General features: G+C 33.0%; 1 protein-coding gene across 1 annotated transcript; it reads left to right on the forward strand.

Moving 5' to 3' along the window:
- The first annotated feature begins 6,871 nt into the window (after window positions 1–6,871).
- On the forward strand, window positions 6,872–23,380 carry LOC136977488 (uncharacterized). Its single transcript, XM_067272984.1, has 9 exons — window positions 6,872–7,073; window positions 9,469–9,574; window positions 9,949–10,036; window positions 10,145–10,260; window positions 16,692–16,708; window positions 18,716–18,942; window positions 19,025–19,239; window positions 20,558–20,676; window positions 23,267–23,380. The coding sequence occupies exons 1-9, from the start codon at window positions 6,903–6,905 to the stop codon at window positions 23,378–23,380; spliced, it is 1,173 nt and encodes a 390-aa protein (XP_067129085.1). The 5' UTR covers window positions 6,872–6,902.
- Window positions 23,381–23,403: the final 23 nt, after the last annotated feature.

The raw sequence follows: 23,403 nt of genomic DNA on the forward strand, positions 1-23,403 counted from the left end.
TATATTTTGATATTACAATATAAATATTATTGTAAATATTTCTGTTTAAATTATTAACGAAGTAAATATTATTCAAATGTCGATATATTAATTAAAATATAAGATAAATACGTCGAACGTAATCAAATAACGGAAAACAAATTGATTCGCCGTCTGACCAAACTAATTAATTTTTCCATAGCAGGAAAGAATTATTCCTAAGATATTGCTAATTATTCTGTAATTAATTTTATTTAGAATCGTCTTAATTATTAATTTACTACATCAAACTACGAGAAGAAACAAGATGGTAGATAACGCAAATCCTCATATGATAGGGATGACGTAACAGAAATTATTTAACGATCATTATTCGAAATTTCAAAATGTAAGTAACGAAATGTAATGCATTTTTATATCGTTAGAAAACGAAATGATAACGATACAGTATACCAAATTTACAGTCTTTAGGATATATGAGGCCTTTAATGGCTTCTGCAGTCTAATCAAATACAGGGTGACAATAATTAACCCGTACAAGTTTTTTGTATCGTAAATTTATTAAAGAAATGAAAATTAGCAAAACAACAGCATATAACAGTGACAATACTTTATGTATTAATCAGATATTCAGCCAGTTTCAAAGTGGCCTCCTTTTGCTTTGATGCAGAGCCCCAAACGCGTTTTGAAATTCTCAGCGATGGGCCGCGCTCTTCTGGAGACAGTTTGTCTCACTCCCAGCGCAAGGATTGCTTCAGCGACTCCAAACTTTCATGGCGCTTAGAACAGGCCCTGGCCTCCAAAATGGACCACACACTGTAGTCCATTGGGTTCAGATTCGGCGAGTATGGTGGCCATTCCGCAGACAAGATGAAATCGGGAAAATGAGCCTTGCACACTCCTGAGTCTTCTTCGCTCTGTGTGTCGGCGCCGAGTCCTGCTGAAACGTCCATTTCGCACTGCCAAAATGCTGCTGAGCCCACAGAAGTACCACAGCCTCGAGAATGTCATGGTGGTACACATCTTGATTGATTTTGGCCCCTTGATCGACGAAAACAAGGGGTGTCTTGCTGCTCGCACAAATTCCGCCCCAAACCATGACTGACATTGGATTTTGTGATGTTCGATGACGGCTGAGCATCCAGGAGTCCCCGCGGACCAGTTCCTGTCGTTTTTATGGTTGTACGGAGAAAAGCTTCTCGTCTGTGAAGAGAATGCACTCCCATTGTCGACCTGCGGCCCGACGCTTGAGTCAACGGGATCTTTGGAGTCTCACGCACTTGTTTTCATCGGTGAGGAGCTGAACCTTTTGGAACTTGTAGGGCTTGAGTACAAGTTCCTTTTTCGCCATTAAACGCACCAATTCGCGATTGATTCTGATCTCACGAGCAATTTTTCTCATGGAGACCTTCGCATGTCAGTCAACTCGCTTTGTGATGATCTTGCGGTTCCTAGACGTGTTGACAGTGCACTTTCTTCCACGTCCGGGACGGTCACCATTGTGGCCAAGCTCCTTGAATCGCCGAACTGCATCTGAGACTGTCATTTTTGGAACACCAAGCAGACAAACAATTTCACATTGATGCTTTCCTTGCCGGAATAGCTTCAAAATTGCACAACATTTGTTCGACACCATTAAAAAAATAAAGAACTAACCCTTATTACATCGAAAGTATATCTACACGGGCAGGAAATCATGGAGAATTAAACAATAGTATGTAAATTGGTGACAGTAAAAAAGTTCAGGTGCAGCATTGCTACAAACTTTGTACGGGTTAATTATTGTCACCCTGTATAAAACAATAAAATTCGTGACAAAAAATTAAATTCATTAGTTAAAAAAAATGTTTTTCGTTTGTTTTTCAATGAAGATATCTATCCAAGTACAATTTATATATATTATCGACGCATTTTTTTTTTGTATTTTTATTTTTATAAGCTAAAGAAAATTGTCTTTGAATAACGCGTCCCACTATATAATGGAGAAATAGCTGCTCCATAGGCACGGATGTCTTGATTGCAATTTAAAATCAGCATATACCCGCTTCCCTTTTAACTTAGCTTAATACATCATACAGCTTCGTGAGTTTTTTATGAAATAGAATGTGGGTTTCTGGATTAAGAAAATCCTTATTTGCAGTATATAACTGTTTTACGATTAAATTGGTTTGTGGAAAACTGCCTTTAAGAGAATTGTCGTAAATCGAACTCTGATTTTCCATGTTTACCACCTAAAGCAGTGAAAATATGGAATTTCACGTAGCCGTAACAGAAAATTTATATCAATAATGAAATCAAAAATCGTAAAGTAAGCATTTCTATAGGGAAGCTGTTATAATGATAAATATTTGTCTTGAAAATAGCAATTATTTCAGCGCCTATAATTTTTTTTACGTGTCCGCCCTTTGGCACTAAGAGGGCTTTTTCCGTACACGGAAGGCTTGACGGCCATTGTTTTATCCAGACTCCAAGGTGTGAGGAAATTTAAAATGGGATAGGGAGAGGGTGAGGTCTATAAAGGAAAATTTTAAATTTTAAATAGTATAACATTGATTTCCTAAAGAAACTAAACACTCAAGGTTTTATATAAAAGTTATGTGAATGGTTTTGTTAAGGATTTATAAATAGTTTCACTAATATTTTATTTTAGGACCCTCTATAACGTTTGTAAGTTTTAATATACAGCACACATTGAGAACATTTGTAATGTTTGTTTGCTAAAGACAAAAAAACAACTAAGTAAAACCTGGACGTGATGCCTACATCCAGTTAAGTAGGCTAAGTTTGTAAATTTTATTTGGACGCATGTTGTATCATATCATATCATACATCATACATCATATATACTACATCATATGTGTATCATACACGCACATGTGTTGTACAGTACACGATATATAAAGTCTCCGTATCACTCAGCAGGACTTCCTGAACTTGTAAGCACGAATTAATTTCATTTTATTGCATAGATTTTGCGAGTGCTTGCGTGGACTACTTTGAGGAGAATTTTAACTTTTGGAAGGGAAAACTCTCTCCATATGTTCTAGATAAAGTCGTACTGGTGGCGTCTGAAGCGTCAGCCTAACCGCTTCAACCATCAGATTGTCCAGTATGGGAAAAATCCCGGATTCTGGGGAACCAGTAGCGTATTCGGGCGAACAACTCTGGGGGATCAAATTTGGTGGTCAGTCCCGAATATGTTAGGCGTCTTGTTGTCTCCATTGTGGACCTAGCTGAATGTACTGTACTTAGAGCCTGGGAAAGGACACTTAGTGGTCACAGAGTTAAAAGAGCAAAAGAAAAGGAGGAAAAAAACAAAAAAAGCAATTATCTCCAGTACTAAAGAATCTTATCTAAGATTCATTAAATCTCAGTTTTAAAAGAGTGATAATTATATTTTGACGTATCTTTCGAGATCATATTGATCCTATAGATTTATAATATGATCTGTTATATAACGAGATCATATTATAAATCTGAGTTTTATTTTCTTTCATTTAATAACATGACATAAAACATGTGCATTATTTTTTACAGTGAAAATGTACTTATCCTTAGTTTTTAATATTTTTGATGATTAATATTATTAATAAATTTAATAATTTTATGGAATTTTATTGCTATTTACATATATATTAGTTTTTCTTCTAAATTTTAACTTTTTCTCCCTCAGGGTATTAAAATAACTTTTTTGATGTCCACGGAATGATTTGGCCAAGCCCTTCATCCTACTGTCTTGTATTTATCTCCTTGATCATCTTACTGTCCATGTAAATTAGTAGCAAAGTTTTGGATAAAATTTATAATTTAAACTACGAGAGTCCATAAGCATACAAAATATAAAAGATTTTGGCTGATCTTTATTTAACTTTACATTAAATCTAATAATAAATAATTTAATGTTTATAGAAATGAATAGAGACAAGTTTCAGCTTTTGAATTCAAATAACCTAATTATTTTCAAGAAATTATTAGGACATAAATAAATCTATATTGTTTGGATGTAGGTCTAATTATACTGATGACTATATCCTGTTTCGTTCAAAAAATGAGGATAGATTTGCATAACCTAGGTTATATCATCTAGATAAATATATAATTTTCCATTTTCTCTTTTCATATATTGCTTTTTCTATAAGAAATATTGAAACCGATTAAAAAGAAATGTCCAAATAATGTTATAGAAATGAATAATTTATATGCAAATTCTAAAAATATTCAAAAATTTGCACATACAGTATTAAAATGATGACGTAAAAATGACGAACAAATACAGAGGCATCTAGGTACTCGAACTGTTCCCAACTGGAACAATTCGGTATTCGAGCTCAAATTCTGGAAAAAATCACTTGGACTGAACAAACGCGACCCGCTAGAACAAATTATCGATTAATATAATACAGTAGAGCATCGATTATCCGACCCCCGATTAACCGATTTATCGGTTAACCGACCGCGTTCTAGTCGCAAACTCAAATGTCCGCTACTGATGTGGCGTTACAATATTTGGTTATGTCTTGGCTACTTTAATATTATTTTTATTAAATTTTTTGCATGTTTTAGCTGGCAGCACTGGCTCGACCATGAAAGGGAGGCTAGTATTTAAACGAGACTTAATACACTATACTAATAATGTATTTTTTCATACTTTTCGGTTATCTGACTTTTCAGTTATCCGACCAACCTCAGTCCCCAATTAAATCGGATAATCGATGCTCTAGTGTATTTTTATTTTACCATTCATAGAAATTATGATAAAAATATATAAAAATGAAGACGTTGCTGACATTCCTGATCAAGATCAACAAATAAGTTCATAAGGTGACGATACTTTGAAAAAATAAAACGCCTTCGTTTAACAAAAATTAATATTAACAGTACTTTTAGTTGTGCTTGTTACTTAATTATTGATTGGAAATAAAGTATCGATTGCTTTAATAAACATAACACGCCACTTTTTCGGAACGTATCTACTGTGTTATACCAGGGATACCTGTATTTATATATGTATATTAATATCACTTTTACTTATAAACATTAAACTCATTTCAGGCCTATAATTAATAAATTATGTAAAATTATAATTTAAGTATATCATCTATGTTAAAAAATTGATATAACAGACCCGCCGTGGTGCAAACTGCTCCGCGGTGAACGGGCTCTTCTAAACCTTTATTGTGACTTCCGTATATTTATACAATTTGGTTTTATTTATAAACCTGATACATATGCATGATTAAGTGTGATATGTACATGGAGTGTAAGCGTAACTCGAGTAACTTGAACGGGTAACTGTAAGCTTAAAAAATATATTCGTATGAACCGAATTTTAAACAGTGTCTTAACTCAAACCCATTAACTTTCTGCAGTAAGTAATGAAGGAAGAATGTTATATACTATGTATAAAGAAAATGAATTAATGTGTAATAAACTTATTTTCTCAAAGTATTTTTTAAGATTGCCTTTCTTGCCTAAACTCATGCATTCTTAACTTGAGTAACAGTAATAGTTACTGTTAAACATGAATGTGGCTCTTGTATTTCTGGTTGGTAATATATGGATGGTTGGTAATATATGGATGGTAATATATGGATGGACAAGGTTTGGTCAATAGAGCCTCGCTTTACGACCTAATTCATTTCTAAAGAGCCTTTTGTTAAGCGACTAAACTATTCTTCTAAGTTGACTATCATAAATTGAAATTATGCTCATGGAAATATATTTTTAATCACATAATATTACAAAATGATGATCAACAAAAAGTTTAGCCATTTGGTTCAGTCATATAAGCGGGGAGGGTTTACTGTACTCATTTTGTTCTATTATAATTATATAGAACAGGAAAACAATTCAATTTTCATAACTAAATAATTAACAAGTAATTTCAAAATGCCAAAAAAGTTTTATACATAAAAGTTCAACAGTAAATTCGTAGTCTACATTTCAAATGGTTGATGCTGCAATCGTATATTCCGGTCTAGATTTTAATTTCTCTTGATTCTTCGAAGCCATAATTCTCAATTTAGATTTTGAAAATAACAATTTACATACAATTAATATATCTGAAAATTATACAGTTTATTTTGATTTAATCATTATGTAGTTTATTTATTTAAAAAATTTCTGCCAAAAGCAAGAATATGATAAGAATTTATCTCAACCCATTTGAAATATAAATCGATGAATGCAATGGAATAATCAATATATGTTATCAGTGAATATAAATATAGCTTCTTAAGCAGAATATATTTGAATGTTCAATACATCAATTAAATTTTTACCCCGACTTTCTCTCAGCTATGTTCATTAGCGCACATTTATCATATCTGATAGGAATTGCTGACAGACCTACATTGAATAACCAAAAACAATTAGACATTCAGTCCTTCGTGTAAAACATATTGTAGCATTCTTCAATATTTTGCGCATTTTATACCATTATTTTCATACTGTTACGTGTTATTTTAATATTGAGACAAAGAACTTAAAGAAAATCCTTAGTGTAATTCTAACGTTCTTTAAGTCTTATTAAAGAGCACATTTTTATATTAAATATTTTATATTTTTTTATATACAGCACTACATTAGGTATAATAGAATATGAAGTTATTAAAATATGCGAAAAAAATCTAAAAAAAATATGAGGTAAATACGGATATCAATACAACCTTTATAACGTAAACTAATTGATTCGTGATTCATGAAATGGAAAATTGATCAAAGATTAGTAAACATGAAGATTTATGTAAAGAATGTTCCGCAATATATTAAAGATATCGATTTTATTATCAACCAATTGTAGTTGACATATCTTACATCATCCTTATGACGTAATATCCCATTTCACATAATTTATAAAGCGAAACTCAAACATTATTTTCAGAATAAAGTCTTTATCATTTCAATTATTGAAGCCAACGAAAATGGCAACTAGAATGAAGATAGCGCTTGTGAGTTCGGCATTATCGTTATTTATGTTTGTCACTTTGTTTTGGATGCAGTTCGGATCTACGGAGATGGAAAATCCAAAGAAACCAGCTAAAATTTCTAAAAGAGATGATAAGAAATCACCCTCTACTAAAATAAAATGTGAAGTAAGTTCAAATAAGTTTACATTATATGCAGGAAAATTTGATTTTATAATGTTTCTCCCATGATTTTAGTTTATTGGTATGTTGAGTAATTTTGAAAAAGAATAATCATGATTCATGCAAACAAAGGATCATAAAACAATTACGTAAGATTATAATTTTATGAAAGAATTTTTTATCTTCTTAGTAATAAATCTAACTAGATTTTTTTTGCCAAACTGATCATCAATCACTATTGATTCAATTTTGCTTTGATATGATATTGATTGATCTACAGCTTCGGATCATTCTCGTTTATTCAACTTCATGATGGCTGGAATACTGATATATTTTAAAATTTATTTCGAAAAATTAAACAAATTTTTTAAAAAAGGATTATTACTTATATAAATAGACAAATATTTCTAAAACGGGTTATAAAAATTCTTTCCTAACGATTATTCTTTTACTGACCTTTGCTGGTGAAAGTATGAAGCCAGCCGAGATAAAGCAATATCATGATTATATATAGTCTATATATAGAATCATTATTATGCGGTAAGAACTGAATAAACTTCAATAAAAATGAGACATTTTAATTAAATTTGTGCCAAATAAAGCTGATTAGTTTGCTATATTATTATTTATATAGGCTTATTTTGATTTTCTTTAAATAAACAGGTGATAAAATAGACGGCAAAATAGATAATTCTGGGAATCATCAGCGTCACACGCCTGCACTATCTTATGCACTAGACTAGCCAATGCTCTCAGATAAGATCAGATTTTACAAGAACAGATTTAAAAACTTTTATTAAAAATAATTACCACTAATCAGATACAGATAGTATAAAGAGGAGAATGTACTACACAGGTCAACCGTTTCGTTGACGAGAAACGCGTCCATGGGCACTCAGCCAGCCACGCGGAGACATGTTTACACCGGAGACATGTAAATACAGATGTATTTACACACACAAATGAGGAGTTGATGATGGAAAACGCGATTCAACAAGGGCACAGAGCCAGCCAGTAACGCGTACAGTATATACAAATGGTGACGTATGTCCATAGACAACAAGACGAGGAGGATCCAGAGTTCAAACGGTTGGTAGGATGGATTACTGTGAAGCAGCTTCGTGGTTATGTTGAAACAGCGAGGAGTAGCCAGGAACTGGGTTACGGTGAGGGAAGGTATCATTGCAGGGGTTGTTACCGTTGAGGTGGTTAATATAGATCTCACGGCTAGCACGTATGGTATCGCTGACCATCAATTTTTTCATTACTGCTGCATATCTTCTTGGGATCGCCAGGCGTCTTAGAGTTGATTCGTTCGCTGGATCCCAGCCTCCCAAAGCACCTATAATGAAAGCTTCAAGGAAAGTATTGAAGTCCTTACCTCTGAGAAATGCTACAAGGTCTTGATATTTGCTTATTTTTGCAGCTCTTGCGGTGGTGAAGGCATTTTTCCCGTTCTCAAAGGGCACTGTGACGTCAATTATGGGCGCTTCCTTAGTGGCTTCGTTGATGAAGACGAGGTCAGGCCTGCAGTTGCGGGGAAATCTGGCACACGTTGGTTAATGTAGAGGTTGCCGTTTTTCCTGTCGAAGGCGTTGGCTAGTCGTGTCAGGATGTTATTTTGCCGCTTGGTGATGCTGACCATACCTGGGAGACAATGGCACAGAACGTGGGCCAGAGTCTCATTACGGTGTGTGCAACGCCTGCATTTTTGGAGAGATTGCCATAGCGCCTGTGGCCATGAAGGGGAAGCATTTTATGGAATTACCTTTCCTATATATAGACTATCATTTCCTACTTTTTCAAGGCCATTTCGCTTTATTTTTCTAATTTACTTTTTCCTAACATTCTCAATATAAATCGGTGAGTGCTTCTAATTTTTCTTGCTCATTCTTTGTTTTGACGAAGCACAGGAGACAAACCGCAATAGTTGGATGGCCAAGATGACAAATGAATCAATTATGGTTCTGAGGTATTGGGTTCGATCCATATCGGTTTAGAAATTTATGCATGGTTGAATCGAATACAATCCAATTTCTATCATGGACTTAATCGAGTCCATTAACAGGCGTAGAAAAAAAGGCCTACTTAATCAAACACGGTAGAAAGAATTTTAAAAAGAATAAAAAGTTAAGACAAGACAAATCTTTCACAAACACACTCACAAATAATAAATAAATAAATAAGATTAAAAACAGAGTTTCTTAGGGTAGAACTATCTTATCAAAAAATATGACATACTTTCCTCATTATTTGTACAGAAGAATAATTATTTATTTTGCAATATTTTAAATGTGAACATATTTTAAATTGTATAAAAAATATCTGTAATACATATAACACGTATCCTTTTAGAATATAAGTTAAAACAGATATTAATAATTACTTTGCACGAATATAGGAGAATGAAACTTTGATCTACGATTACGAAAGTCAAACATCTCTTTGGGAGAAAAGTGGAGGGATATTTCATCTTTCTGCTTTAGTTTCTGTGCATTGTATGGGGAGTAAGTACCTTTTATATATGTATATGTATTTAATACACTATACTTGGGAACTATTATTATTATCAAGTATTAAGTCAGCAGTTTATGGGAGTAGGGAGGATGAGTCTTTCATGACTTAAGATTGTCCGGTCGTTTATTGTTCTCCCCAGTCATCAGAAAACGGTCTGAAAATAATTCCTGTGTATTTGCGAACGATTTTAACTTCTGGCCAGATGAATTAGGAAGAGGGTTACCTTTATTTCTGATGACTGGTGATGATGCCGGAAGAGGAATCAAAAAATGAGTAAATTTATGCTGATGTAATACTCGCTCTTGGGGAATGATGATTTAATTGTTATTTTATATTAAAGTCTTTCAATTTTATTTTAAATCAGAAGAACCGGTGGAGGTAACTACGGACAGTTATAAATTAGGATATTTGATTCAAATTGGTGACATGAAAATTGAATTAAAAAATAAAAGGTAGTGATTAGGATAATTCTGTAAATTATTTGTTTTATATCAAAGCATTTTTCTTAATTTTATATGATAATTTTTTTTAAATAATTATATTGTTATTTTTTTAAATAGTTATCATGGAATCAATGTTTTCAACAGCAATATCGAAAAATCAGAAGCATTTGAAAATCTCTTAAAATCAATTTTTATCCCATCTGGAAAAATACGAATTAACGAAGACAGTAAAAGTATGTACAGTCAAACCTGTTTTTATGCGCTCTTTTTATGTGCGATTTTTATTTGTGCGATTTTTTTTAATGCGAATTTTTAATTTATGCGGTTTTTTTGTGCGATTTTTTATTTGTGCGGTATAGTTGGCGACTAGTCTCGTGCGATTCGTCATGTCTCACGTTGACTTATTATAGCTAAATATACTTATTATAGCATAAATGCACTTATTATCGTAATATTATTGCATGAATATGCGAAAAATGAAATAATTTACTTTTTAAGTCAACAAAACACCACCTGGACAAAAATATGTAAAACAGACGATAGACCAGACGATGCAGTCAAGTGCTGACATCTGTTGTCAATAAATTCTATTTCGTACGGTTTTAAGTTATTTTCTATGTGAGACTTTTTTTATGCGGTCCCTGCTGACCGCATTAAAAAAGTATTTTTTAATTGTGTTGCGAAAACTATTTTTTACAGCCATTCGTGAAGTTTCGGGCTATTTTTTTTAATGCGTCTTTTTTAATGCGGTCCGTATCCCCCGCATAAAAACAGGTTTGACTGTATATTTTAATTGCTTATTAAGTTAATAATACTGTAGTTATATACTTAAAAAATTAACATTCATCAATCGAATTTAATACAATGCTATATTAACATAATAACTAGGCGTTAATCTTTTTCTAATAGTATTACCCCAACATGGTAATTTTTGTCTTGCGGCACCCATACTTTCTTATCAATGTAGAGTTATTCTGCTTTACGTATTTTTACTACTAAGTTACACGTGAGAAGTGTTATGGCGCTGTTCAGCACTTATTTCGCGGAACTCCTAAAATGTCGTTGTGGCACTCTGTTGAAAATCACTGTAATAACGCATAGTAATGGAAGTTTTTAAGTTGTGCGAGACCCTTTACACAGGGTAATTCCAAACCGCGAGAACAAACTTCAGGAATAGCATTGGTGCTGAGATAGATGACATCACTAGCGTCATGAACTGCATACACAGAATAACATTGCACAACGGTATACATACCTCAGACAGAATTATAGTAGATGCTCAAACTATTCTCCGCGAGTTTCAATGCAAGTGACTACGTATGACGATGGTACAATTGTGCGATCTCCCAACCGTTCTCATTTGTTTTTCTATATATAAATAACATGTCCACCTTATTATTGACAAGAATAATTCTCATCACACACTTTCACAATGGACTTTTTCAGCAGATAGATAACATACTGTATACTCCACTTTCACTGCAATGATTGAGGATAAGCAGATCTGTCATGTCACTGGTGTCATCCATCTCTGGTGCATTTCTAGACATATGTAAGTAGGACCTTTTCGTTCTTTAGCCTTCCAGAATTCCAATATTAAAGTTTGTTCCCTTATCCGGTATAACTAATATAGTACAAACTCTATCATATGACACTTGACATTTTACATGGTCATTCTTGGCACCTCTAACTTTTTCACTTTTATTACTTTCTCTTTCACGTGAACTACGAGAGTCTTTTTTCCATGTTCATTATATGCTCGACCAGACCAACAATGGGGACAGCCGTCGATGAGTGTAAAATTTCATTAAGCCCGACTCCATTCGAGATATGATACATGACCCCTTCTATCTCCTTACCTCTTGACTTAATCATTAAATTTAATAACATCAATGCCCTGTATATAAAACTAATCTTGCCAAGTTTCAAAAATTTGGATCATCCAGTCCTGCGTTTTAATGCTAAATAGACGCACTCACACACAGAGAAGAAAAGAGAACCTTGTAAGGGTTTTTATGTTTTTGAGCTCCGTCGAGAAATGCAAAAAATTGGGGATTCAAAATTTTAGCAATAGTTACATTTTATAACAGCCGGAAAAGTAACATGGAACCATCTGCCATCCATCGTTTACACGTCACTCATAGTTAATATGTCTCGATCCAAGGAACTTGCAATCTAAATATCATCGTTGTAATATCGTAGATTCTCATATTAGTGATTTATCTGCTCGTGACATTTCCATTAAATGAAAGGTCGCCAAATCAACAGTGAGTTTCGTAATCACCAAAAGAGGAGAAAGGAAAGTGAGAATCAGGAATTATGCAAATCTCCCGCCGTCTGTAAGTGAACTGGCTGTCCATTTGAAACAGGAATGGAAAAAATACCATTCGAGAGATGCATCAGAAGTTAGTGGAAAGTATGCCATGCAAACTGTCTGCTACAAGGTCTATAAAAATAGGTCTGGACACGAACGTTACCTTATTTATAGGGCCACCATTTTGGGCCGCCTTTTTGAATAGTGCAAGTTTTAAACAAACTTGTACGATAAGTTCGTTTTATACGACATTAAACTAAGATTACATAAAAGCAGTGAGATTCCAGTCTAATAATAATTTCGGAAGGTTATGCAACTTGATCAAATGGTTTAAAATAAAGAGCATTCTTATCATCTGCTGTCTTAATTGAAACTAAACAAATTAAGCGATAAAACTAATGCAACTATTATGTAGGTATTTCCTAATGTGGTGCAATAATATAAAAAACAGTCTAAGGAACCATACTTCTATATGTAACACTTTGCGCGATATAGCCCCGAAATCAGCCTACAGCCTACTTCCAGGCGCTATACGGAGTCACGCTCCTATCGTGTGTTAACAGACAGCCCAGCACGGTGATCAAACTAACGATATTTATCGATAAAGAATAAAGAAAAGTCCGATATGCAACCTTTTGCCAAACATTCGCGTCCAAATGTGGAAACCCAACGGCACAGACCGGAACCGGTTTTCATTCAATAGTTATAGGCACGGCGATCAATGTCTGTAACGAATAAATGCATTAACTTCTACTGAACGAAAACAGTATTTTCCTTGAACCATTACTACTGCCTATACTCCACGCTCCGCGTCAGACAAGGCTCGTTATCGCTGCCTTGATCGAAGCTTCGCATGTAGTCGTGCGCTTCGGTGCTCGCTATCGCTCGTACCCCAGAGTCCGAGTGAGGCAAGCCCCACATCCCCTAAAATTATATTATCAAGTACTCCACGAACAGTCAAGTGGACTACTCAAAGCTGGCATAGTCGTGTGCTAAATAGTTAAACGTGATAGTCTTAGCGAAGCGCGCTATAGACTCCCGATCGCGTGGGGCTGATTTCGGGGGACTATATCTCGCAAAGGGTCACATGTAGAGGTACGATTCCTTTGATTTTTTTGCTCCTATGGACATGCTCTACGATTCTGTTAATTAAGATCGCAACAGTGTCATTCCCATTTGTAATTATACCCAGTTTAGAATGTTCAGTTCGCTGTCATTTATCCCGTCTGAAGTTCCGCACTCATCTTGCTTTTCTTTGCTTATTTGCAGGAAATCTGAATAATCTGACATCCGAAGATTTACTTTTATAATTTGGTGCCACACAACAACACATTCTTTTATGTTTTGAGCACTTAAATATAACTCATATAAAAACCTCGTGTATGGCAATGGTTCTCAATCCGTGGTCCGCGGAACACGGGTGCTCCGTGAAGCCACTTCAAGTGTTCCGCGAAAAAACAAATATACAATTAAAAATTGTTGCAAGAAAAATCAATACAATGTAAAATAATTTTTCTAGGGAATGTAATTAGCAAACGCCAATGTCGTCATCTACTAGACCGAGTGCGCTTGATTTCAAAAAGTTTGCCATCTGTGCTTTAAAGCTATGTATTGTAACTGCTCTGCGGAAAAAATGTCAAAGTTTAGTGTTCCCTGACTTCAAAAAGATTGAGAACCACTGGTGTAGCGTATACTCAATCGATAAGCCCAACATGGCCGCTGCCGCAAAGGATCACGGGATTGTGTCCAGACTTATTTATAATATAGAGACTTTGGTCTGCTGACATTAAGGCCAAAAATAACCCCAATGAGTACTAAAATTGCGTATAAAATTGCTAATTAAATACTGTTTTTGATGCTTATATAGATGCCCAATTACTTTTTGGTAGAATAGTATATCTGGAAAAATGGAGTTTTGCGACACCGAATCTCCCAAAATGGTAGACTGACGCATTACCCGCCTCGGCTATCCAGCAGTCCGAAAAATTGGTTAATTGAAGAGTAACGAGCATACTTCCTTGGCAGCAACTCAACTGACAAATCGCTGAAACACGCTTTGCAATATAATGACTTGTCTTAATCGATTCGGACGAAATTTTGCAAATCAATAGAACTAATAAAATGTGTTGTAACGAAGCCAAATTTTAAAATCCGACATAGAACGGGAGATATCGGGGTTATGAAATTATGTGCATCGCGTCAAAAACTACGATCTCACATTTAAATTCTGTTTTGTTCTCTATCTAACTATATAAAATACAACTGGATTGACGAAAATGCGTTGCTTATATTTATTTTAATGTAATTTGATCCGAAAACGCAAAACAATAAACATATCAAATTTCAACTCTAAATCATCTCAAGTTTCACGCATTGACATCAGGTCTGTTTGTAGCATGTTCTTCCTCCACGTCAAGTCAGGAGACGTTCATTATTTTCCAAGAAAATTGGTCAGTCCACTCGAATTACCCCTTACTGCTAGACGGCCGGATGGTCGAGAGGTCAAGGTAGCAGCCTACCACTCTGGGGACCATGGTTCGAATCATTGGTAAATTTACAACCTGAAAGGGAGTCGAAATATTCCCAGGAATTTTTCGGGGAGGAAAAAAAACCCCTTACTGCTAATGTCATCAAACCGTTAATTCTATTAATTACTACACTGTTAAGAAAAGCTCTCTTCCAAGTTTTATTTTATTTTTTAAGCTTTTTCCGTCCTGTGGGCACTAAGAGAGCCTCTTTTAGCAAGCCCCTGATGGGTTCGGCCAGGCCCACAATGGGGCGGCCGGGTGACCCGACATATCCGGATAGACCACCCCCGAAAAATTCCTGGGGATATTTCGACTCCCTTCCAGGTTGTAAATATACCAATCAATTGACAGAATGCTTGTTTTATTTTCCTCTAGTATCATGACTTCAGCAATTTTTATGAAAATCAATATATCGAAAATCTATACATAGATTTTTGCAAAAATCGTGATTTCTTAAATGATCGATACAAACACTAATAGAATTAAAAGATTATTTTGAAAACTGGTGGAATTCGATACATTGGGAGCCAAAAACAAATTACTGATTCGATGCCTTAATTTTTTATTTCCAACTTACTATGATAAATTATAGGATTCAGATCAGACAAAATCGAATTTCATAGTTATCACGGGTAAGGCAGATATGATTCTACATCACTTATCTAGGACGCATGATCCCAGTTCCACCAGTTTCTGTCTTAAAACTACGTGTGACGCCATCCTTTATGATATTTTATTAAAAAAAAAAAAAAATTGTAAATGCTAATAACCAGTAAAATCGTCATCAAGTTTGACCCTATTCGAGATATGATACATGACCCTCTCTATCTCCCTACCCCTCGACCTTTCACAACCCAAATTTAATAGCATCGATTTCCTTAATACACAAACCTCCCTGCAAAATTTCAAAAATTTTCGACAAAAGGCACAGCTTTACAGTGGTGAGCAAAATTGTGTCGTCCACACACTAATACAATATCTATACACAGAAGAACAAACCGGCAAAGAGTTTCTCAACTTTCCTGGCGAAATTTAAAATTTTGGTGGCGCCATCTGTTATCATATTTTATTTAAAAACTTTTTATATTTTTAACTATTATAAAACGGCCGAAAGCTTATTTCCGAAGCTAAGGATGAGTTTTATATAAAAAAAATTGTAATGCTAATAACGAGTAAAGTCGTCATTAAATCCGACCATAGGTGAGATACACATGAACCCCATTATCTCCCCACCCCATCCACCTTTACAAACCAAAATTTAATGGCATCAATCCCCCTAATAAACAAACCTCTGTGTAAAATTTCCGAAAATTTCAACAAAAAGCACAGGAGTTATTAAGCTTCAAACAGGGTGAACAAAATCGTGCCCCACACACATCCATACAAACAGAAATTACCCCCGAAGTTTTTTGCATTTATCGACGTTTCAAAGCGTTCTAAGTCCAAAAATGTAATAATCTGGGGGGTCATTTTTTGCCAGATCGCCATACTTTCCCTCTGTTATAATAGCCGGGAAAGTAAAAGTGTCTTAATCCGTTTCTACTTGTAAAGTGCTGTACGTACGTAATGTAAATAACGTATAATTTCGTAAATAATGGACGAAACTGTAGTCGACTTTATAGCATAAGCTTGGTGTTGATAAATCAATCACAGAATGATTACAAAAAGATCATTTATAATTTTTATTAGTAAGCTTATAAGGTTCTACTGATGCGAATGTTCAATTTTTTTTTTTTTTTTCTTTGAGTGTACTGTTTAAATGTTGCCGGGAAAGTTACTCAACTCGCTGAATTTTTATAATTGTGATAATCCATTATCTTAGTTACTGAAGTATTTGTGGTAGGTAGACCTGTAAATGATGTTCTTTACATCTAATACCATAAAAAAGTTGCTTATAGAAGATTTACAAATTAGTAGGAATGTCCCAAAGCAAGCATGTGTCATGTAACAATATATATGTACTGTATAGGTATATATAATTATGATTACAAAAAATTAGTAGTTTAATCTGATAAATTTGTATTCTTTACGTATAAAATTTATATTCTTTTATAATTTTGTTATGAGTTCATTAAACAAATAGAGAATATTATGGTATAGAAAATCTGAATTTAGAATAGAATTAGAATAGAAAAAATAGAAAATTACAAATTCTAAAACTTTAAACTTTTCATGTTTTTATTGCTGTACAATTTAACCAGAATAACGATCAGATGACCCAGATCACTGGTCAAGATGGCAGCGATAGGCTGCCATCTTGACAGGGGACCCAGGATTAAATCCAGATGGGTTAAAAACTTCTGGAATTTTTCAGGTGGTGGTCTCTCCAGATATGTTGGACTTCATTCCTCACCTCTCGGCAACTCATTATGGGTTTTCTAAAAGAGGGTCTCTTAGTGCCCACCAGACAGAGAGTTAAAAAAAAAAAAACTTAACCAGAAGGAAAAATTTTACCTTTTTTGTTTCATATGTAATATGAAAATATAAACAATAAATTTATCCATTTGCCAATATTATTCAATTTTATTATTTACATTTTTGATCCAAATATTCTTCCAATAGAAATTAATTGTTTTCAATAATAATTGCTTTTCACCTAACTGACATTGACAATTAAGTAATAAGACATTTTCAGTAAACAATGTAACAAATTATCATCCTTAAATAGATATATAAATAAGAAATAGATACATAGATACTTAGAAAGATAAATGTAGGAAAGAGAAGAGTATGCATTATATGTTTCTCAAATTTGGCAACATTAACTGAAGAGTTTCCTGTGTACACATTTTACTGTTGATGGCATTTAGTGTCAAAGCTAACTTCTCTTGTTTGTGAGTTGCTAGGGCATTCATATCTTGTAAACATTTTTTTGTGTTTCTGGAAATAACTTTGCAAACTCAGGCCACAAGCTTTCTCAGTTTTGTTGCCTGGATTGTGAAAGTAAAGTGTGTGAAGAGATAAAGATAGAGGTTGAAGCTAAAGTATGGGGTACCTTTCATGTCGGTGTTTGCCTGGAGTTGCATTCTATCTGCAAGTTTATGGAATTTTGTTTCGGAGGGTAAGAGTACTCATAGTGGTGCTGCACAGTACTCAAGTTAGAGATTCTTTCAGGACCATCTTAAAGCAGACGGAAAAGGAGAAAACTGAAAAATAAAAAAAGATGATAATAGACTTGAATTCATGAAAAATGACCAACAAGCTTCCACTTTGCAAGTTGGTAGGCCTAATGAAGATATTTTCTGTCCTTGCTGCAAAGAATCTTTCGATGATGACTGGGTGCAATGTGGACAATGTTTTAGTGGTGTTCAGACTATGAAAGCATAGGTTGTTTCATTTGTGATTGCTATTAGTGTGTACTCAAAAGCGATAAGTTGCGTACTCTTACCCTGCACTGGAGGTTAAGAGTACACATTGGAATCTTTGTTTTTTTTTAAATTTCTTGTCAAAACTATACTTGTTTTTTCTTTCTAACATAAGCAAACAGAAAGATGCATAAATGATATATATTCAGGCAAAAATGTATTCTGATGAAACAATAAACATCTGAGAAATGCAAAAATAACATAAGGTGTGTATTCCTTTCCCTCCTCTATACATTGCTGCCAGAGGAACAATCTTAGCAATTAAATAGGAAGATTGCTATTTAATTATTGTACTAGTTTTATGTACTTGTTTATTATAATAATTGGGCAATGGACAACTTTACCAAATTTTTAATAAAATTTTTCTGATACGATTATCAATATAAAATGTATTAATTTTAAATTAGATGTAAAGTTAAAAATTTTATAAGCTTATATATTTACTCTATTTATTTTTATAATCTTTAAGATTATTTTTCAGGAACGGACAACTTTACTGAACAGGATAGAAATATATAACTTACCATTTCTATTTTTTCAATATGAAAATGGAAATTTTGCAGACATATTTTTCTTAAATGAAGATAATAGCTCATTTATTAGGAATTTTAAACGACACTTGGCTTATACATTGGTTACTTCTTTAAATGAAAATGTAACTAATGTTGCAGAGGAAACACCATATGGAAATCAAAAGATATATTATAAGTATGAAATGAAAATATTTTTATAAATATCTTTTTAACAAGTATAGAAATCAATTGTTTTTTGTTTTTTGTTTTTTTACTAGCTCTGAATCTGCAGATGGTATTGCAAGGGAAATGTTTGGATGGAAATTTCAAAAACCTTTATCTTCAAATAATATTTTAGTAAAACATTGGATAGATAGCAAAGATAATATTGAATATGATCAAGAAAATACTTATGAATTCAATGATCAACATCAGTTTGATTTTTGGTATATACAACTTCAACTCTTTCGAAATGGGAAAATGATAGAAGCAAGTAAGTTATAGTTAATTTACATCATGTTACAAATCCTTTTCTCTCAAATAAGTATATATTCCATTAATATATGACTTTCTTTGTCATTAAAGCTTTTGTGGTTGTTCGTACCGAGAGAATTGTACGTCCGCAAATAAACGTTACAAATATGAACAAAAAAAAACTGCTGTCTACAATTAAATAATCTTTTATTACTCCCGGCACACGGTTCTTTTCTTTCGTATTTACAATAAAATCCCAACGTGAGTATTCCTGCTGGGGAAGGGGGGGGTCGCCACTTATTCGCGTACAAGCGATGATACACGCGCGCGTAACAAAACTTTTATTCCCGACTTAAAAACTAAACTTAATGACTAATTTAAAACTACCTTAAAACTAATAAGGAAAGGAAACAGATAGACCTAGGAAAGTAAAGAAAAGATGGAAAGGCAGATAGAAAGTACCCGGGGTCCAAGTGGTTTAGTCGATATCCTTAATGATTTGTGTTCTCACAATCGAAATCTCCTTTCTGTCTCCACTGAACCAGCAGTTTGACGTCTAGGATCTCCAATTCTCCCAGTGTCCTCGTACCTCTTTCGTTCTCTGGTCTTGGCAGGTCCTCTCTCTCGGCCGCAGTCCCCTTTCTTCCACTCTCTCTCGAATCTGGAGCACTGCCTACGATGTCTGTTCCCTTCGAGGTCCAGCCAAAAAGTGGTCGTTCTCCTACCCTTTAGTCCTCAGGGCTTCCTCTTTTCTTTTGTTCACACTCCCCCTTAGTTCTTAGAAGGGGTAATCCTGCCCTCCAGCGATAACGGTTATATTGTTTAGACAAAGAATAAAGGAACGGAAATAAGAGAATAGAAATGAAGGAAGAAGGAAGATAGAAAATATATGTGTATTTACAACTTATGAACTATATATATACATATAAACAAAATATGGCTGACGGCCACACTTTTTCAAGATAAGGTATCCATCCCCTTGTCATCAAAATAATTAAGACAAGTTGAATAGATTATTTACTAATTTAAGAGAATAATCTGAACCATAACATCGTTCTGATAATTTAAACTATCTAGTGTAATGTTACAATATAAGTTATTCTGTCTTATGGCATTGAAACTAACACTTAAAAATTGCAATTTTTGAATAAAATGTTGGTTTTAACACTAAGACAGAATATGTTACATTACACTAGATCATTATTTGGCATGAAGTGCAATTAACTTTCTAATTTAAACTATAAACCCTTTCTTGATTATTTTTACTTATTTTGTTTGATTATAAAATCTTTTAATATAAATCTTATATTTTAAAAATTTATCATTTTTTTTAACAGAAGGAAAATGTTCTCATGAATTTTCCAATTCATTGGGAAAACTTCAAATGCAATTTATAGATATTAATAAAGATGAATTAATAAGAGATTTTAAAGTCCAGTCATCATTTGTTTTCAAAGTAAGGAAGAGATTTTTAACTTAAATAAACAACTGAAATTATATAGAAATGTTGAACTTGTTAAAGTAAAATATTAAAATGATTAACTATTTTATATATTAAATATTCTGAAGTCCACAAATCCCTTAAAATTTTGGGTACTTTTTTATTTTTAAAATTCATTGACAGAAATCATTGTTTTAAATCATAACTACTTAAATCAATAAAATATTCAGTTGATATATAATTAACATAGGCTATGCACATACCACACATCAGCAGTAGAGGTGATTTTATGTATAGACAATTTAAAATTTTACTTAGGACTTTTCATTTTTTCAGCAATCTCATATCTCAAACACAAATAATGCATATGCTTGTTGGTACTCAGTCCAGTACTTGAAATTCAATGTTAATGAGCAATTATTTTATTGTGACAGCATCACAATGCTGGGTTGCAATTTTTAACCATATTTTTAATTTATTTAATTTTAAAATATATGCTCTCTACCTTCAAATTAGCAGTGTGTTGCCTTTGTACATAATACTTTTCCTTTAGCAATTGAGTTTTGTCGGTCATCTATCTAAATTCTTTCAGGGGAAAATTTTTGAATTGAAATAACATGAATTACATTTAAGTATTACTCCTTTGGGTCCTTTTTATCTAAATTTAAATTTAATTTGTATACTAGTACTTTTTATATATTAACAGGACTTATTATGCTGGAAAATATGGATGCAGATATTTAGTCTTACAGATCAAAAATAATGTTTTTTACAGGTGAACTAAATAAAAAACATTATTTTTGATCTAAGACTAAATATCTGCATCCATATTTTCCAGTATAATAAGTCCTGTTAATATATAAAAAGTACTAATATACAAATTAAATTTAAACATGAATTCCAGTTTGCATTGGAAGTTCATATATAGTTAATCAAGGCTTCCTGACCCTAAGGTTTTCATATCTGGTCTTGATTTTTATCTATCTAACTCTGTTCTTTAAATTAAGGAATGACAGATGGATGGATGACAGTGGGAAATTTTAGTGGGACAGTTTTTTTTTAAATTGAAGCCCAAGTAGGATCTTAGACCTTATACAACATCATGCCGTTTGACAGGAGAACAATGTGAAGGCTTTACATTCTATAAGTAGATATAATGTAAAGCCTTCACAAATTTTTAATTATACTACTCTAAGTATCGAATCAGCACGATTAATCAATGATTTACCAATTGTAGAGATTTCATTGTGCATTTTAAAGAAGTATATGATTGTATTACTCTAAACAACATATCAATACATTTAATTATATATATAACTAGCAAATGAGCCCAATGTTGCTTGGGCAGACAATTTGGATAATTTGTACGTTTGGAAATTAAGTGATTACTATCAACGGTAATCCTCAACAACCATAGTAATTGTTATATAACACATACCCCTTATTGCTGGAATCATTTTACTGCTTCAAACAAATGTTTTCATTCTGATCAATTTTCTGGAACGTTTACAATTGTTCTGTAATCAAACCAATATGGAATAAATTCGAATTTAAAATGGTTCGAACATTTAATTAAAAAATAAAAATATATAAAAGTATTTATAACAATGTCTGAAATGTTAGACCTAAGTACTCAATAAATACAAAACTCAATGAAGACTAAACATAGTTAAAAACAAAGAATCACATCTAAAATAGTACAGTAGAAGCCATTTTTCAGGTTAAGCCTTAATCCTGTCCCTCTTCCCCACAGGGGAATTTCCAAAAATCCCTTCTTAGTGTGCATTTTCATGATGTACCCTAACTGTGTACCAAATTTCATTTCTTTAGTTCAGCAGTTTGCTCTGGGTGATGATGAATCAATCACTCAGTCAGTCAGTCAGGACATAATTTTATATATTTAGATGATTAGATTTATTATTGGTATTTTACTAAATGCATATTGTGCATTTCATATATGTGGATGTGTCAATTTCATAAATATTTGTAAAAAAAAGCGAGGGACTTAAGGTTTGAAATGCATATTTTTTTGGGAAAATAAACTGATTTTTTAAGGTTGATCTAGTGTCCAGTGATGGTGTAATAAGTCTAGGAATAGAGAGGCCAACATAGTGCTCACAAGTATATACCAAGACTAGACAAGAAGCATATTATAGTAAAATCTATAAATCTTTATCTACAATTATTAATACAGTTCATCAAAATATATTTTTATATAATTTTTTAAAGAATAAGGCTTAAATCATCTACAATTAGGGTGGTCCAAAGTCTATGGTTGCATTTGTAAAATGTAGCTTTAAATACATATATGTCAGTACTTTTTAACCTTTTCTTTTGAGGCTTGTATTGCAACTGGTTTGTGTGACACATGAAATTCAATAATTTATTTAAACTTGAAATAAATTATTGGATAGCAGAATATCCTCTGATGTTCCTAGCAACTTATTGTAATATTCTAGACTAAGATGTTGTGAAAACTAGGTTCAAAACCACTCATATATATACTAATTGAATTAAATTAATTTAAAGAATACAAAATTATTTACAATGAGATTAACATAACATTATCAACATGAAATTTATAATGTTGTATTCAAATTTCCAGTTGCGTAGCTACAAGAAACGTTCAATTCCTGAAAATATAAATATAAATTATTTAAAATCAGAATTTCAATTCATATCCAGTTCATTATTACCAGAATATGAAGCAGGCAAGTGATAAAATTTTCTTTTCTATAATAA

This window comes from Centruroides vittatus, unplaced genomic scaffold (assembly GCF_030686945.1).
Source record: "Centruroides vittatus isolate TY-2023 unplaced genomic scaffold, ASM3068694v2 contig_459, whole genome shotgun sequence".
NCBI lineage: Eukaryota > Metazoa > Arthropoda > Arachnida > Scorpiones > Buthidae > Centruroides > Centruroides vittatus.